The sequence below is a fragment of the Dromaius novaehollandiae genome, chromosome 22 (assembly GCF_036370855.1).
Source record: "Dromaius novaehollandiae isolate bDroNov1 chromosome 22, bDroNov1.hap1, whole genome shotgun sequence".
NCBI lineage: Eukaryota > Metazoa > Chordata > Aves > Casuariiformes > Dromaiidae > Dromaius > Dromaius novaehollandiae.
Genome location: NC_088119.1, coordinates 5,805,927 through 5,823,400, shown reverse-complemented (window position 1 = coordinate 5,823,400; position 17,474 = coordinate 5,805,927). Strand labels below are relative to the sequence as shown.

Sequence of the window (17,474 nt, the reverse complement as noted above, 5' to 3'; positions counted from 1 at the left end):
CCCCCAACCCAGCACCCAGCTATGCTGGTGCGGTGACAAGCCACCCGCTTCCCTTCCTGCACCAGTGTCACCACAGAGTGTGGCACAAAGTCACTGTCGGTCCCTGCTGCAGCGCTGGCCACGAGCCGCTTCTGGTTGCCAGCCCGGGCACGGGCATCAGGGCAGTGCTTAGTGCTTCAACCAGCACATCGCGAGCACCCATGGGTGCCGTGGAGCTCCTGGCAGGGCGCTCGCTGTTCCTGGTGACAGCTGGGCTTGGGGACAATCCCCCTCCCCCCCCCCACCGGGGTCCAGCCTCCAAAGCCACGCACCTGCCACCCCCCACCCCCCCACCCAAACCCATGGTCTCCTCCCAAAGTGGCTCCACAGTGGACAGGGACACCGGGTGTGGAGGGACACCCCCCCCCCCCCCCAATGGGTGCTGGGTCCCCCTCCAAAATGCTGAGTGTCACCAGTGCTGCAAGGGCCCCCGTCCCCATCCCTGGGGTGCCCCCCCCCCCCCAACAGAGCCACCCCACACAGGTAGCCTGCCCCATGACACCTGCCCCGCCCCCCCCCAACGGACGATCTGGCCCCGCTGTTCAGGGTGCAATGGCCAGGGCTGGGTGGGTGCTGGGTGGGTGCCAGCACCCATGGCCGCGGCAGCCAGGCCCCATGGTGTGGGGAGGGGGCATGCCCCACATTTGGGCAGTGCCGCCCTGGCTTCCAGGGACCTGGGGGGGGGGGAGTTTAGGGGACACAGCCCCCCCCCCCCCCAAAAAAGAACACAGGGTGCAGAGCCAGCATCAGGGCTGGGGACCGGGGCGGGGGGGGGGGGGGGGGCAGATCCTGCACCGGGGCATGGCAGGAGGGACTGAGGGCTGGGGGACGTTTGGGGCAGCAGATCTGGGGGAGGGGGGACTGCAGCCCCCATGGCGGGACGCTGGCCTGGGGTGGGGGGGGGGGGGAGGAGGGGGCTCCAGGCTCTTGGGGCTCAGCCCCACGGCCCCACGCAGGGTGGGGGGGGTGTGTGTGGGGGGAGAGGTTACATTCGTCGCGGTGCCGTGAATTTAAGAACAAAACCAGGCCGGGCCCAGGCCGGGGGCCCCCCCCGGGCACCGAGGGCCACGCACGGCCGCCCCGGCGCTCTCCTCCTCCGGAAGACTCTCGCCGCCGGCCGGGGCCCGGCGTAAGCGCTGGCCGCTTGGGCGCGAAGGCCCGGCGAGGCGCGGGGGGCCGGGCGGGCGCCCGCTTAGGCCCCCCCGGACCTGCAACAGAGAAGCGAGGCGGGGGGGGAGGTTTAGTGTGTGTGTGTGTGGAGAGGCCGCGATGGCGGCCGCCGAGCCGAAACGAGCCGGGGCCGCCGCGGGGGCCTGCGCGGCCTGCGTGGGGGCCCGGGCGAAGCGGCGGGGCCACAGAGACGGACACAGCACACGGGGCGGCCGGACACACAGCGACAGGACAGGGGGACGGGCGCCGGGAGGCGACGGCCGGGCCGGGAGACCAGCCCCCGGCGGCGGCTGTGGGGCGGCCGTGGGTCCCGTCCCCCTCGCTCCGGCTGCGCCCCGGCTCCCACGCGGCCGCCCTGCCCGCGCCGCGGACGGAGGCGGCTGCGGCGGCGGCGGCGGAGCGCCCGGCGCCCCCCCGCCATGGTGATGGTGAGGAGGAGACGACACGGGGAGGATGGAGGTGGACGGCAGACGGGGAAGGGGGGGCTACACGCCCTGCTGAGCCGGGTCGTACCTTCCTCTCCGGATATTCCTTGGCAGGGGGGAAAGGGAGGAAGGGGAAAGGGGGAGAGAGGGGGAAAAAAAAAAAAGAGCATTAGCGCCCAGCCCGGGTGCCCCCAGCCCCATGTGTGCCAGCTTGGGGCTGCCACCCGCTGGGGGGGGGGGGACACCCTTAGGGTGCTCCCAGCGCCAGGCCGGGGGGACAAAGCCTGGCACAAGCACGGCTTTTGGCCCCCCACCCGCTTGGGGCCATGGCGCCTGCAGCCGGGGTGATGGTCATGCGGGGGGGGGACCCGGGCCACTGGAGGAGACAGGTGCCGGAGGCGAGGGCCCCCTGCCCCCCCCCCCGGCACCCGGCTGCGACCCCGAGCTAAGTGGCACTGGGTGTCCCTGGAGGCCAGGAGCGAAGCTGGGAAGGGCTCCTGGCCCCAGCTGCTTGCCCCTGGCACGGAAGGACACGGCAGGACTGGAGAAAGGAGAAGGAGGAGGAGGAGGAGGAGGAAGAAGAGGCATGCGGTGTTTGCTTACTTAAATCCCCAGCCAGTGCCCCCTAGGACTATGGCAGCCACCAGCACGGCCCCAGCGATGGAGCCAATAATGATATTAGTGCCACTGGGACCTGTGACAAAGGGGACAGGGAGAGGCATCAGTGTGTGTAGGGGACACAGGCCCCCAAGGGCAGCGCTGGGGCAGACCGAGCGCTGCAGGGAGCAGGGGCACCGGAGCCGGGCGCCATCCAGCTGTGCCCAGCTGTGCCCGCCAGCTGCAGAGCCACAGAGGGGCCAGGCAGCACCCTGTCCCCATCCCCGCCGCCGCGCACAGACCCTTGTATCGCTCCGTCTCGCCCGTGGGCTTCGGCTCGGGGATGGGGTCGTACACGCTGCAGTCCTTGCCCGTCCACTCGGGCTGGCAGATGCATTTGCCCTCGTTGCTGCAGACCTGGGGGGGGGGGGGCCGGGGTGAGTGCCCGCCGCGCGCCCAGCGTCCCCCCCATGCCAGGCACCGCCGCGACTCACCCCATGGTCAAAGCAGATCTTCCCGTCCCAGCTGCCGGGACAGGAGCTGAAGTTAAAGGCCGTCACTGGAAGGCATTTATGGTCAAGACACAGCATGCTGGGCCCGCACGGAGTGCCGTCCTCCACGTAGCTCAGGTCCGAGCCGTCCACCAGCTGCACGTGGCCACCCCTGCGGTGGCACGGGGACAAGGTGGCACGCGCGGCCCCACCAGCACATGCTTAGCCCCCACCGGCTGAGCCATGGTCCAGTGTCCCCCATGTCCCACCCCCCCAACCTGCAGTCCACGTAGCGGTTTTGATGGAAGAAGGTCATGGTGGCGATCTCGCCGCTGAGCTCGCCCAGCCGGGGCGCCCCGCTGATGTTGGCGCAGAGGAGGAAGCCGCAGAGGACGTCCCTGCAAGGCACAGGCGGTGCTGGGGCCCCGGCAGCCCGTGGGGACACAGCCACCGCTTGCCTGGGCGTCCCCACGCTGGGGGGGACGCGGGGGGACGCTCACTGCTTGTTGCACTGCATCCAGCCCAGGCCCTCGCGCCCGCAGTTGCCCCGCTCCGTCCCTTCCACGTTGAGCTTCTCGTAGCAGAACCGCTCGGCCGAGCCTGGGGAGGAAAAGCAGAAAAACCCCCAAACCAAACCAAAACACAAAAAAAAGAGGCATCATCCAGGGATTTCTTCCCCTGCTGTGGGCAAACCTGGCGCCCCACATGCTGCCTGCGCCATGGGGGGCATGGGCATGGGGGGCTTCCCGCAATGATCCTGCCTGCCCCGTCCTCCCCGCCGGCCGCAGGAGGAGCAAAATGCCCGGGGGGGGGCGGGGGGGGAACCGTTGCGACTTACCGCGGCCCCACAGCGCATTGCACTGCCGGTCTCGGGTTTTGCAGCGGCCGCCGTAGCATCGGCCCTGGGGAGTGGGCAGCGGGGTCACGGCGCAGCGGCGGGTGGGGGGGGGAGTGCCGCTTATCCGGGGGGGTGCCCAGCCCGCTCACCTGCTCGTTCTCGCAGAAGTAGCCATCGAGCTTGTGCAGGTTGGGGGGACACTGCAGGGCAGGGCGAGAGGACAGGGGTGACGCCAGCTGCCCCCCACTCTGCAATGCCCCCCCCCCCCGGCACCAGCCCACTCACCTGGCTGGAGTCGCCGGTGCAAGTCTCGGGGATGTCGCACTCGTTCACGGCCTCCCGGCAGGACACGCCGCGCGGCTCGTACTGCAAAAACGAGACAAAAATAAAAGGGTGGGTGGTGCATCGGGGTGCAAAGACCGGCCTGGCGCCGGGGGCCCCGGCGTGCCCCCCCTTCGCACCTTGCAGCCTTTGCAGCACAGCCCGTCGCTGCACATGGCGTCGTGGGTCAGCGTGCACTTCTTGCAGCAGCTGCCGCCGCTCTTGGCACACTCCTGCCCGAAAGAGCGGCGCGAGGGCCGTGAGCCGGCGCCGGCAAAGCCCCCCCGCCGTCCCCGCCGCCACCGCTCACCGCCAGCGAGCCGCAGTCGCACTCTTCGCCCGCCTCCACGAAGCCGTTGCCGCACTCGGGTGCATCCAACAACTGGCAGCGAAGGAAGGAGAAAGCTGCAGCGAGGGGCCCGGAGCGGTGGCAGGGCAGAGCCGCCCCGCGCGGGTGCCACAAAAAGGCCATCGGGACCCCGGCGGGACCCTGCAGGTTGGCAACCCGCCACCCCGAAGGACCCGGCACCCCCCGTCCCAAACACCTCCTACCTTCAGGGGCTTGTTGAAGAGGCAGCTGCCGCCGCCGTCCTGCAGGAACTGGTTGTACTCGTCGATGCTGCAGCGGGAGAACTTGCGCGGCAGGTAGTAGCTGGCGGATGGGAGGTGACAAGGTGACACCGCGGGACGCCTCGCTCCTTCCCCGGAGCAGGGTGCCGAGCTGCTAATGGCAGCTCCTCCGACTCCACCGCGCGCCTCGGCCGTAAGGGCTTCACGCCGGGTGCATCCTGCATTTTTGGGAGCCCCAGTGGCGTGACACCGGCACTCACCCCGTGTCCTCCATGATGCAGCCCAGCCACGAGTCCGGACACCGGCAGTCGCCTGCGGGAGAGGAGAGGCGCTGGCGGGGGGCCGATGGTGCCCTGGTGGCCCTTGGTGGCGGAGAGGGGACACCCAAGGGTGCCGGGTGGGCGGGAGGCTACCTGCCGAGCTGCGATGCTTGTTCCACATCATGCCCACGTTCTGCCCCAGCGTCTGCGCCAGCGTCACCGCCATGGCCGCCACGCTGCCGTACTGCGCGGGAGGGAAGCCGGGGTCAGCGGAGCAACCACCGCCGGGGGCCCCGGCGTCCGGCGCGCCCCGTACCCACCTCGTTGACTCCCCCGCCGCGGGCGGGCGAGCAGATGCCCCCCACGAAGGCGGCGCCGCTGCGGCTGCTCTGAAACGTCCGGCCCCTGCAAGGACGAGCAACGGGGAGCTGCAGGCAGCCGCCGGCGGTGGTGGGTTCCCCCCGACGTGCCGGCCCGGCCCGCGGGGCGCTCACGAGAAGAGGTGGACGGTGTCGCTGGGCTCCGGCGCCGTCTCCTTGCGGTACTTCATGAAGCGGGCGAGCGTCTCCAGCGAGTCCTCCTCCACGCGGATCTTGTCCTCGGAGGCCCAGGTCTCCATGGCCACCAGGACGATGCGCGTGTTGAGCTGCTCCTTGTAGAGCTGCGGCGGGCGGGCGCGTGAGCCCGCTGGCCCCGACGGTGTCCCCCGCCACCCCCCCGCGTGCCCCCCGCTCACCATGTCGGCCAGGTTCACCACGGACTTGGCGAAGTTGCTGGTGAGCACCACGGACTTGCGGAGCTGCAGGAACTGCGGGGGAGCAGCGGGGCGGTGGGATGGCGATGGAGGACGCGACGGGCGGCCCCCACCGCCCCGCTGCTCCCCGGGGGGGGGGGGGGAACGGCGGCCGCGGCGCTCACCAGCTGATGGTCGTTCACCACCGCCAGCTCGATGTACTTGGTCTCGCTGTGCACCGTGTGCTGGGCTCGCCGCACCTGCGGGCGCCGGGCGACAGCTCAGCCGGGCCCCCGCGGCTCGGCCGTGGCGGCGGCCGCCGAGGGCCCAAGCTGGCGCCTACCTGCCGCCGCCGGCGCGGCTTCGGCGAGCCGCCGGCGTGCCGGAGCGGGGCCGGGAGGCAGCCTGCAGGGAAAGGAGGCAGCTGGCGGCGGGGCCCGGGCGCTCGCCGGGAGCCGGCCCGGCCGGTTGCCCGCAGCCGGGCCCGGCCGTGAGGTGACGCCTGGCCGCCATGAGGTGACGCCTGGCCGCCGTGAGGTGACGCCTCGCCGCCGCTCACCTGGCTCCGAGCAGCCGGGGCCGTGTCGGGGCGCCCGCCGGATCACGTGCGGTCGCGGGCCCTGGTGTGAGGGGGGAGAAGCCGGTCACAACCCCCCAGTCAGGCCCCGGACTCCCTCAGCAGAGGCGCCGCCGCCATTACGGGGGAACGGAGTGAGGGGGAGGCCATGGCGGCCGGGCCCCGCCGTGGTGCTCACCTGCCCGCGCTGGGCGCCGGCGTGGGGCTCGATCAGGTAGGTGGCCCTGCCGTCCGAGAAGACGCCGCTGCAAGGGAAGCCGCCGTGGGTCACAGGGTGCCGTGGGGCGGCCCCCACCCCCACCCCAAAATGGCGGCCCCCCCCCACCGCCGCCATACTCACTGCAGGCCCTGGCAGCTGGAGAGCGCCGCGAAGGAGCGGGGCCGCCCGCGCACGCTGCCCTGGTAGTAGCAATGCTCCCCGGCGCCCTGCGGCAGAGCGGACGGGGAACGGCCCGCTGCGGCCCACCGGACGCCTGGGCCCCACTCCCCGGCCGGCGCCACCGCGAGCCGCCCTCCCGCACCGCCAACCCGCCGCCTTCCTCCCTCCCCAACGCCGCCATGGCCGCCGCTCGCGCCCCTCCGGCCGGCGCCTCCGAAACGCCCCGTCCTCGCCGGGGCGGCTTAGCGCGGGCCCAGGCGTCCGGCATTACTGCTGCTCTACTTAAAGGGCCGCCGTTGCGCCCGGCGCGGGCGCATCTGCACGGCGGGCAGGGCCGCCGGAGAGGAGCTATTTCGGGAAACCCCATTCATCTTTTTCACGCCGCCGCCGCTCTGCCCGCCGCCGCCGCGGGGTCCTCGCCGGCCTCCCGCCCGGGGGGGGGGGAAACCTCGGCGGCCAGCTGAGCCCCCCCCCCACCGCGCGTGAGATGCGGCAGCGCGTTCGGGAGCATCCTGACCCGGCGGCTTGCCGGGGAGCTGCTTTAGTCCTCGGCTGCAGGAATCGATGGATGGCTTGGAGCGGTGCCGGCATCTCCCCCTGCGCCCGCTGTGCCGCCCGGCTGGGAGACGCCGGCCCACGCGGTGCCCCGGGGCGAAGGGCCAGTGAGAGCCCAGCTGGGGCTTGCGATGGGGCAGGATGCGGCCCGTCGTGGCTACGGCACGCGAGAGCCTTGCAATGGGGCAGGATGGGGCCCGCCGCAGCTCCGGCACGCGAGAGCCTTGCAATGGGGCAGGATGGGTCCTGCCACAGCTCCGGCATGCGAGAGCCTTGCAATGGGGCAGGATGGGTCCCGCCGCAGCTCCGGCACGCGAGAGCCTTGCAGTGGGGCAGGATGGGTCCCGCCGCAGCTCTGGCATGCGAGAGCCTTGCAATGGGGCAGGATGGGGCCCGCCGCAGCTCCGGCACACGAGAGCCTTGCAATGGGGCAGGATGGGGCCCGCCGCAGCTCCGGCACGCGAGAGCCTTGCAATGGGGCAGGATGGGTCCCGCCGCAGCTCCGGCACGCGAGAGCCTTCCAATGGGGCAGGATGGGGCCCGCCACAGCTCCGGCACGCGAGAGCCTTGCAATGGGGCAGGATGGGGCCTGCCGCAGCTCCGGCACGCGAGAGCCTTGCAATGGGGCAGGATGGGTCCCGCCGCAGCTCCGGCATGCGAGAGCCTTGCAATGGGGCAGGATGGGGCCCGCCGCAGCTCCGGCACGCGAGAGCCTTGCAATGGGGCAGGATGGGGCCTGCCGCAGCTCCGGCACGCGAGAGCCTTGCAATGGGGCAGGATGGGTCCCGCCGCAGCTCCGGCATGCGAGAGCCTTGCAATGGGGCAGGATGGGTCCCGCCGCAGCTCTGGCGCGCGAGAGCCTTGCAATGGGGCAGGATGGGGCCCGCCGCAGCTCCGGCACGCGAGAGCCTTGCAATGGGGCAGGATGGGGCCTGCCGCAGCTCCGGCACGCGAGAGCCTTGCAATGGGGCAGGATGGGTCCCACTGCAATTCTGGTATGCAAGAGCCTTGCCGTGGGGCAGGATGGGTCCCACCGCAGTTCTGGCATGCGAGAGCCTTGCCATGGGGCAGGATGGGTCCTGCCGCAGCTCCGGCACGCGAGAGCCTTCCAATGGGGCAGGATGGGGCCCGCCGCAGCTCCGGCACGCGAGAGCCTTGCAATGGGGCAGGATGGGTCCCGCCGCAGCTCCGGCACGCGAGAGCCTTGCAATGGGGCAGGATGGGGCCCACCGCAGCTCTGGCACGCGAGCGCCTTGCAATGGGGCAGGATGGGTCCCACTGCAGCTCTGGCACGCGAGCGCCTTGCAATGGGGCAGGATGGGTCCCACTGCAGCTCTGGCATGCGAGCGCCTTGCAATGGGGCAGGATGGGTCCCGCTGCAGCTCTGGCATGCGAGAGCCTTGCAATGGGGCAGGATGGGTCCCACTGCAGCTCTGGCATGCGAGCGCCTTGCAATGGGGCAGGATGGGTCCCACTGCAGCTCTGGCACGCGAGCGCCTTGCAATGGGGCAGGATGGGTCCCACTGCAGCTCTGGCATGCGAGAGCCTTGCAATGGGGCAGGATGGGTCCCACTGCAGCTCTGGCACGCGAGAGCCTTGCAATGGGGCAGGATGGGTCCCACTGCAGCTCTGGCACGCGAGCGCCTTGCAATGGGGCAGGATGGGTCCCGCTGCAGCTCCAACACCCCTGGACCAGCGCGCACTGGGCTCCCTCCTCCCGTGGGTGGTCCCAGCCCCGACTCAGCTCCCCAGCACCCGTGGGTGCCCACGGCCCCCTGCGCAGCGCCCAGCTTACCGTGCTGCGGCTGCCGTTGCCGCCCGTGCCGACGTGCCGCTCCACGTAGCGCGAGGCCAGGAGGTGGCTGCGGGCAACGGCGACGGGGGCTCAGCACCGGGACCCCGATCCGTCCCCGCCGGCTCCCCTTTCCCCCCCCAGCCCGACGGTTCCCCCTCCATCACGGGACGCTACCGGCATCTCGGCCGGCCCCGGCGCGACACTCACTGGTTCAGCTCCAGGTCCAGGGTGAAGGCCGAGCCGAAGGCGCGCACCAAGAAGCTCACCCGCGCCAGATGTGCCGCCTGCGCGAAAACGGGAGCCCCGCTGAGGCCGAACCCGCCCGCGCCGCCGAGCCGCCACGTCGCCGAGACCCCCCTGCGGCGGGAGCCCGGCGGCCTTCGCTCGCCGTCGGGAAAAGCCCCGGCACCGAGCCTGATGAGCGACTCGCTGCCAGCTGGAGGTGCCGGAAACGGCCTCAGCCGGCGCCCGAAGCCGACGCAGCCGGTTCTGCTTTTTGCTCGGCAAAAGAGAAAAATTTAAAAAAAAAAATCTCCCTAAACCTAGATACTTGCGGGCTCTTCTGCACTTAAAAAATTAAATAAATCTCAGTTTAAAAAAAAATCGCTAGTTTTTGGCTTAAAACGGCTCCCTCCCCGTGGCCTGACCCGTGCGCGGTTTTGGCAGCGCCGGGAGCGTGTTCACGGGATGGAGGGGCAGCGCGGGAATCGCCCTCTCCGGCCTCCTCGGGGGGACGTGGCGGTCCTGGGAGGCCGCTGGAGCCCGAGCGCGGCTCCCCGGGGATGGGGACGGGAGGCCCCAAGTGCCACCGCTGAGTCCCCCGGGGAGGGGACGGGGAGGGTCTCGCTGGCCGGAGGACGCTTTCCCCGCTCCAAGTTTGGAGGTCGCGCGGGGACAGAGCCTCTCCGGCCGCCGGCCCTGCGGCACCCCGGGGCCGCGCAGCGGGTCCGGTCGGCCGCTTGTTTAATGCGCTCTTAAATCCCCCCCCGCCGCCGGCCATTTACCCCCCCGCCCCGGCCGAAGCGTCCTCGCGGTTACGAGGTTTTACTTAGCGCCGAGCTTAAATCACCTCGGCTGCAATTTAAGGCCATTAATTTGCCGCGGAGCCGGCGAGGACGCGGGCGCATCGATCGGCACCGCTCTCGCTGCGGCCGCCCCGTCTTGCAGAGCTGCCCCTCGAGGGACGGTGCCCCCCCCCCCGCCACCGCCGGGGGCTGCAGCGGCTCCCCGAAACGCAGCCAGTGCCCCCCCCCGCTGGGGCCAACCCGGGCAAAACCGAAGGGTGGTGAGAAGCTGGGAAAGCTGGAAAGGTCGGTGCCGGTGGGCGACCTGCAAGGAGCCGGGTGGCCCCGGGAAGTGGCACCCGGGGCCTGTCCGTCTGTCCGCCCCGGGGCTGTGACGGGAAGGGAGCGGAGGGAGGGGGGTGACGGACGCGGGTCACTTACGGGGCCTCCTCCTCGAGGCTCATGCCTGACCCTGGTGTCCAGCTGAGGCTTCGGGACTTCGCCCCCCGAGCTCTGCCCCACTAACCTGCTGGGGTGGGTGATCTGGGACACGAGGCGCCCGTCCTGCCATCCGGCCCGTGGGACCCTCCGCTGCAGAGCGCCGGCCGCCGCGGCGGGACCTGCCGGCGAGGAGAGGCGCTCGGTGGGGACCGGGGACGGCGGCGTGGCCCGGAGGGGATGGCTGGGGGATGAGGAGGGCTGGTACGGGGGCCTGTCCTGGAAGGGATGGCTGGGGGACATCATGGGGAGCCAGGTGTGGTGGCATGGCATGTAGGGGACAGCCAGAGGACAAGGAGGGCTGGTAGGGGGACCTGTCTTGGAAGGGATGGCTGGGGGACACCATGGGGACCCAAATGTGGTGGCATGGCACATAGGGGATGGCCGGGGGACAAGGAGGGCTGGTACAGGGGCCAGTCCTGCAGGGGATGGGCAGGGGACATGATGGGGACCCAGGTGTGGTGGCATGGCACATAGGGGATAGCCGGGGGATGAGGAGGGCTGGTAAGGGGGCCTGTCCTGGAAGGGACGGCTGGGGGACATCATGGGGACCCAAATGTGGTGGCATAGCACATAGGGGATGGCTGGGGGACATCACAGGGACCCAAGTGTGGTGGCATGGCACATAGGAGATGGCCAGGGGACGAGGAGGGCTGGTATGGGGGCCTGTCCTGGAAGGGATGGCCGGGGGGGCATCATGGGGACCCAGGTGTGGTGGCATGGCACACAGGGGATGGCTAGGGCACATGATGGGGACCCAGGTGTGGTGGCATGGCAATAGGGGATGGCCGGGGGACAAGGAGGGCCACTACAGGGGCCAGTCCTGCAGGACATGGGCAGGGGACATGATGGGGACCCAGGTGTGGTGGCATGGCACATAGGGGATGGCCGGGGGATGAGGAGGGCTGGTACCAGCGTCTGTTCTGGAAGGGATGGCTGGGGGACATCATGGGGACCCAGATGTGGTGGCATGGCACATAGGGGATGGCTGGGGGACACCACGGGGACCCGAGTGTGGTGGCATGGCACATAGGAGATGGCCAGGGGACGAGGAGGGCTGGTATGGGGGCCTGTCCTGGAAGGGATGGCCAGGGGGCATCATGGTGACCCAGTTGTGGTGGCATGGCATGTAGGGGACAGCCGGGGGCGAGGAGGGCTGGTAGGGGGGCCTGTCCTGCAGGGGCAGCCAGGGGACATCATGGGGACCCAGGTGTGGTGGCATGGCACATAGGGGACAGCTGGGGGACGAGGAGAGCTGATACACGGGCCTGTCCTGGAGAAGATGGACAAGGGACATGACGGGGACCCAGGTGTGGTGGCACGGGCTGGAGGGGATGGCTGGAAGACATGATGGGGACCCAGGTACGATGAGGTGGCCAGGAAGGGATGGGTGACATCGGGGCCTGTCCTGGAGGGGACAGCTGGGGACCCAGGTATGGTGGCACAGCCTGAAGGAGATGGCCAGAGACGTGATGGGGACCCAGATATGGCGGCACAACCCAGAGGGGACATGGAGGGCCCGTTTGGGGGCACATCCCTTAGGGGACAGCCAGGGGACACCCAGGGACAGCAGCATGTCCTGCAGGGGGTGGCCAGGGGACATGGAGGGCCAGTACGGAGACGTGTCCTGGAGCGGACGGCTTGGGGACACGGGGGGACCCAGGCGCGGTGTCGTGCCCCGGAAAGGCCACCCGAGGACCCAGGTAGGGCAGGACCTCCTCGAGGGGACACCCAGGGGACAGAGCTGGCCGGTGTGGGGACACAGGCCAGAGGGGACACCCGGGGGATGCCGAGGGCCCCAGGTACGGCGCTGTGACCCGGAGGGGACACGGGGGACCCAGGCAGAGCAGCGCGTGGCGGAGGGGACACCGGGGGCACCGGTATGGGGACACATCCTGGAGGGGACACCCAGGTGCGTGTCCCCTGGAGGACACACACGGGTGCGGTGCCATGTCCCACGGGGGGGGACCGGGAGCCACCGGGGGGGGGGGACCGGGGCAGGGCAGACACCCTGGGGACACGCGTGGGGACACATCCCGGAGGGGACACCCGGGTGGCATCAGGGGACCCAGGCGCAGCGCTGCGCTCCGGGGGGGGGGGGGGCGGTCGCTTGTCCCCCCCCCCCCCCAGCGCGGCGCCGCGTCCCCGCGGGCACCGGCAGCGCCCGCAGCCCGGGGCCCCCCCGGCAGCGCCCCGGCGGCACCGGGGCCGCCCGCAGCGGGGCAGCCGGGACCGGGCGAGGCGGCGGCGGCGGCGGCGGCGGGTGGAGGGGAGGGGGGGGGCACCGGGGAGCGGGGGGGGCGGCGCTGCCGCCCGGGCCGCTGCGGGGCGGCGCTGCAGAAAAATGTGTCGATGCAGCAAAAAAGCCCGCAGCGGCGGCGGCACCGGTAACCGGGGCGGGGGGGGGAACCGGGCCGGGGGGGGGGGAACCTACCTGCCCGCGGCGTGAGCGAGAGGAGGGCGGCGAGCAGCCAGCTCCGCAGGGGGCTCATGGCTCCCTCATAATCCTCCCGCTGCCGGGGTCCACCGGGGCCGGGGCTTGCCAGGACCGGGGCCGCCGCTGCCCTTGCTGCTTCCTCCACCTCCTCCTCCTCCTCCTCCTCCTCCGCCGCCGCGGGCCGGGCATGGGCGGCGGCGCTGCCGGCGCTGCCGCCGAGCGGGCAGGGAGCGGCCGCGGGGGGCCCGGGAGCGCCGCCCCCGCCACCTGCCCGCGCACTGCACCGGCCCCGGCGGCGGCGGCGGCGGCGGCACCGCCTCCCTCCCCCCCCCCCCCCCGGCTCCGCCGGCCCCGGTGGCGGCGCCGCCCCGCGCCCGCCCCCCGCGCCCGCCCCGCGCCCCGGCTGCCGCAGCGCCGCTCGCACCCCGGCTGCCGCAGCGGCGGTACCGGCGTCCCGCTCCCAGCTGGTGCCGGTGCCGGTGCGGAGCCCCCAGCCGGGACCGGAGCCCCCAGCCGGGACCAAAGCCCTAGCTGATATCGAGCCCCCAGGTGATCCCGAGGGCTCCAGCAGGTACCGAGCGTCCAACCGGTACCGGGTCCCCCAGGAGGTACCAGGTCCCTGCTGGTCCCCGGTCCCCCAGGCAGTACCAGGTCCAGCGTTTTGCCGCCGCAGCGCATCAGGCCCCGTGGGTCAGGCCGGGACCTTCCCCCTGGGGACACGGGGCTGATTTCGTGGTTCAGGTCCCCAGGAGCGGTGGGGTGGACGGAGGCTCTGGCACATGGTGGCTTTGACCTTGCTGGATGAGTCTGGCAGCGGGAGATGGGGCTGGAGACCGGACTGAGGTGAGGCTGCAGTGTGGGTCCAAGGCCCGTCCAGGGGACAGGGCTGGAGACCAGCTACCTACAGCATAGCTCTGAGGTCCATCCAGGAGACAGGGCCAGAGATGGGACAGGAGACAGAATCACTGGACCATTGAGGTCAGAAGGGACCTCTGGACATCATCTAGTGCAACCCCCCTCCTCAAAGCAGGGTCACCTAGGGCAGATGGGACTGCATCCAGTCATGTTCTGGACATCTCCAGGCATGGAGACTCCACAAGCTCTCTGGACAACCAGCGTTTGACCGCAGGAAGACAAGCGCACCTACGGCCCAGCCCAGGCAAGCGCTGGGTGCCCAGGCTGAAACAGAGCTCTTGGGCCTACAGGGGCAGAGGTGGGGAGCCCCAGGGGAAACAAGGCATATTGGTGCCCTCAGGGTGCTGAGAAGGTTGTCTGAGAGGTCAGCCGTGGTGTGGAGGGGACAATCGCAGAGGATGGAGCTCAAGGGCATCGCAGGAAGGCCCTGATGGTCCCTGAGCCTGGACATCACACGTGTGCTCTGCCCATAGCCAGGCAGACAGCTCCCACCATGGGAACCAAGCTCTCCCGGGTGGCTGAGCCATGACGCGGGAGCAAGGGTGCTCCACGAGAAAGCACGCCGCAAAATGCAGCACCCCTGCAAAGGTGACCATCAGAGGGTCCAACTCACGCCATTCCTCATGACCTGGGCAGGGGGAGCTGGGCTGGTGGGACATCCACTGCCTGGCTAGGGGTAGGACCACACCTGGGAGGACCCAGCTCTGTCCTTGGGAGCTGGGTGCTCAGTCCACGGGTCCTGGTTCAATCCGGAGTGCCCTTAAGCTTGTAGCTGTCATATATGCAAGAGGGAGGCACCAAGACACATTTCTGGCTGCTCATCAGCTCCTGACCGGCAGGATCAGCTGGATGCAGGATCCTTCCTGACCTCATGGATGGTTGTGCCAGGCCACCTCGTGCTGTCCTGCCCTCCTCAGAGCCATGGGATGCTGGCAAGGAGAAAAGGAGGAACATGGAGGAGCAGCATGAGGCCACAGGAGGCACTTGGCACCTCAGCTGCGTCTTACGACAGCTGCAAGCCTACGAGGGAATTTGGGGGGCGTTTTGGTGGCAGCCTGGCTGCTGCCCCCCAATCCCTTGGGTTTCCTGCAGGAAAACCGGGCTCCGTTACCTGTGCACAGCCTTCCCCCAGGGAACGAGTATGTTGCCCCAGGACCAGACTCCTGCAGGAGAAGGGGGTCCCGGGGTGCTGGAGGGCTCAACAGGAGCGCGGCAGAACGGAGGTGGCCAGCATCGCCCCCGGCCGTCCGTATCATCTGCAGTGCTGGACCGACGCGGCTCACGTGCTGCACAAGTGGGTCAGTGCAAAGCCTCCCGGGGAGCAGCAGCCACCTCCTTTCCTCCGAGTACAAATGAGAACATCTTGGCTCCAGGCTGGACCGAGGCAGAGGCTCATTTAAAATAGATCTGCTCGCCCTCCCTCACCTCGCCTGGCTGCGGCACAAGCAGCGCTGGCAGAGAAAGCCCTAGAGAGCATCGTCTCGGGGTTGAGCTCGGTTGAGCTGCGGTCGAGCCCCAAGAAAAGACTAAGGTGGGGGGTCCTGAGCCCTGGCCCCCTTCGCTTCCCAGCCCTCAGGCTCCTCCGGGGGAAATCATTTCACATTTAAGCATTTGTGATTCATTTAATTCCGTTCCTCCTTTCCACGTTAGCACCCTGGCTGAATTCCTCCTGAGCTGCCTCAGGGATGGTTGTCTCTGCGGCAGCCGGACCTGCTGCTCCACCACGCTGCCAGCGAGGACCATCCACCACGGGCTTGCTACAGCCACGAGCCCCGTCGAGCCCCGTCCCTAACGCTACCTCCTCTCGCTCCAGCCGGCATCGCCAGGCCAGGGCTCTACCCCACCCTCCCCTTCCCGGTACCTCCCTGCCTGCTCCGTGAGCTTAGTCGGGGTTGTGATGATCCCAAGGAACCGATTCCCTGCACCGCAGCACCCCGACCATCCTTCCGGCCAGGCAGAGCCGCAGGGAGCTGGGGAGCCCCATGAATTACCCCCCCAGCAGAGTCTCAGCGCAGGGTGGGACCAGCCGTTGCTCTTGCGCTGGATTCCCTCTTCCGAGCACCTGCCCTCTGGACCTGCTCCCACCTTCCCCCTCTCCCACCAGGACTCACGTGCCTGCTGGTAACAAAAGCCTTTGGGTACCTGGTTGTAGCTCTGCAGCACAAACGCGACAGCAAAAACGCCTGGCTTGCTTCGCCTTGAAGTTTGTCGAGTATTTTAAGCAGTGACTCACGTTATTTCAGCGGGCACCTTCCCCGCACACGCCAAAGACGCGCTGAACAACGTGAACGGGTGCTTTGCTTTCCATCTCAAATCCCCACTTATTGTGCAAGGGGGAGTCAAAAGCATTTGGAAGTGGAAGCGAAGGGAGAACGAGGGAGGGATGTGCCCAGGAGCGGAGAGCGGGAGAGCAGCATTAGCCCCAGCTCTCCTAATTCCCACTTCCCAAATCCCGCTGATCGCCTCCTATCATCAACACTTTGCACAATGTTAAGGAATTAAAACCTGCAGCAGCTCCGGGGGGTAGGGGAGCCTCAGCCTGACTTGCCCTGGAGAGGAGCTGCCGAGAGGGTCCCGCTCAGGCGAGGCCCTGGCTTCCGCCCCCTCATCCTCTGCTCAGCCCCTGCCGAGCCCCCCTGCAGCAGGACACACGTGCGCACGGGGGATCTGGGCGCACGGGGGCTGCCGCGCCTGCGCTCGGGGAAATCTCTCCCACGCTGTTTTGTCAGACAGCTGCACGGGAGAACTCAAGGCTGGGAACAGACTCCAGGAAACTGGGATCGTCTCCGTGGCCGCACTGCAGGGATTTAACCCAGCCGAGGGCTGCTGAATTACACGTGTCGATCGGCACTTTGAGAAGTGCCGCAACACCCAGCAAAGTTGGATTTACTGCCTGGAGCCGAGGGGCCAGGCCTGGGCTGTACCTGGCCCCTGCCTCTGTCCCAGGGCAACATTGATACAGCTGTTTCATGCCCAGACCTTCCCCAGCAAGGGTGGCTAGACCAGCCTAACACCCCTCCACCACGCAAAGCTGGGCAGAGGAGGTGTTCCTCAGGACAGGCAGGGATTTGAGGCAGGTGACCTGCTGTCTGCAGGCCTCTGGCTTCCTCCACGCAGTAACGAGCAAGGAACCAACACAAGGAACCTGCGGCACCAAGCACGGCTCAGCTGCTCCAGCACCGGTCAGGGCTAGTCTACACTTCAGCAGGGATTGCAAGGCCTCCTGCCCAAGGGGGACGGCCTCTCCCAGTGCCCTCCTGACCCACCAGTGCATGAGGAGCACCCTGGGCAGGGAGCAAGACAGTGATGATGGAGAGGAAGGGCTGCAGGTGCAGTGACAAAGCGGATGGGTATTTTGCAAGAAGGGTCTATGCCATCTGCCAGATGACAGCAGGCAAACATCGAGCACGTTTCTGGCAGTGCATCTGACCCAAGGTCTAACAATCACAAAGGGTCTAAAAAGCGGCTCCACAGCTCCCAAAAACCAGACCCCTCATGGCACCAGTCACTAGCAGACCTTAGGAGAGAACAGGCAACAACTAGGGCTCCCTCTCCGCTCCACATAAGGCCCAAGCACTATGCGTGATGAAGGACGAGCATCCTCCCCTCACAGCTGATCTCCCAACACCAGGGTGGGGGGAGACAACCTCTGCTAATGCCCCAGATGAAGCTCTCTGCCTTCAGAGCAACATTGCTATGGGATAACTGGATCTGTGCAGGGAACAAATGACCCCATGGGCTTTGGTCACATCCATCACCTTGTCTTGAGGGATTCAGTTTTGGCTCAGCCTGCAGCCCTGAGTGACACCCAGGCCAAATCACCCCTCTGTCCCTCTTTGTTGCCCAAGTGGTGCAGAGCTGGTTGCTGAG

The 17,474-nt window shown here is 68.9% G+C and overlaps 1 protein-coding gene across 2 annotated transcripts; it reads right to left on the bottom strand.

Annotated features, from left to right (window-relative positions):
• Positions 1-812: 812 nt before the first annotated feature.
• ADAM11 (ADAM metallopeptidase domain 11) lies at positions 813-12,977 on the bottom strand. 2 transcript variants are annotated; one of them, XM_064524427.1, is made up of 27 exons: positions 12,687-12,977; positions 10,196-10,374; positions 8,958-9,034; positions 8,751-8,817; positions 6,362-6,447; positions 6,200-6,266; positions 6,004-6,064; positions 5,788-5,849; positions 5,630-5,704; positions 5,448-5,519; positions 5,206-5,372; positions 5,032-5,116; positions 4,865-4,955; positions 4,712-4,763; positions 4,434-4,533; positions 4,192-4,263; positions 4,022-4,114; positions 3,846-3,926; positions 3,710-3,760; positions 3,561-3,624; positions 3,223-3,322; positions 3,001-3,120; positions 2,726-2,894; positions 2,534-2,648; positions 2,238-2,328; positions 1,723-1,740; positions 813-1,247 (listed from the first exon to the last, which is right to left on the bottom strand). In XM_064524427.1, exons 1-27 carry the CDS (start codon positions 12,742-12,744, stop codon positions 1,232-1,234), a joined length of 2,289 nt encoding a protein of 762 aa, XP_064380497.1. In that variant the 5' UTR covers positions 12,745-12,977; the 3' UTR covers positions 813-1,231. The 2 variants fall into 2 exon arrangements, with proteins under 2 accessions (XP_064380497.1, XP_064380496.1); XM_064524426.1 differs by having other exon boundaries at positions 813-1,740.
• Between the last annotated feature and the right edge of the window lie 4,497 nt (positions 12,978-17,474).

What these genes read in the sequence shown, in the direction of transcription:
- ADAM11 (XM_064524426.1), bottom strand. Translation starts at nt 12,744, where the DNA reads ATGAGCCCCCTGCGGAGCTGGCTGCTCGCCGCCCTCCTCTCGCTCACG. An exon ending in CCGGCGCCCAGCGCGGGCAG is followed by an intron (nt 6,065 to 6,199) that starts GTGAGCACCACG and finishes CCCTCACACCAG; the next exon opens with GGCCCGCGACCGCACGTGAT. An exon ending in TGTGCTGCAAAGGCTGCAAG is followed by an intron (nt 3,927 to 4,021) that starts GTGCGAAGGGGG and finishes TCGTTTTTGCAG; the next exon opens with TACGAGCCGCGCGGCGTGTC.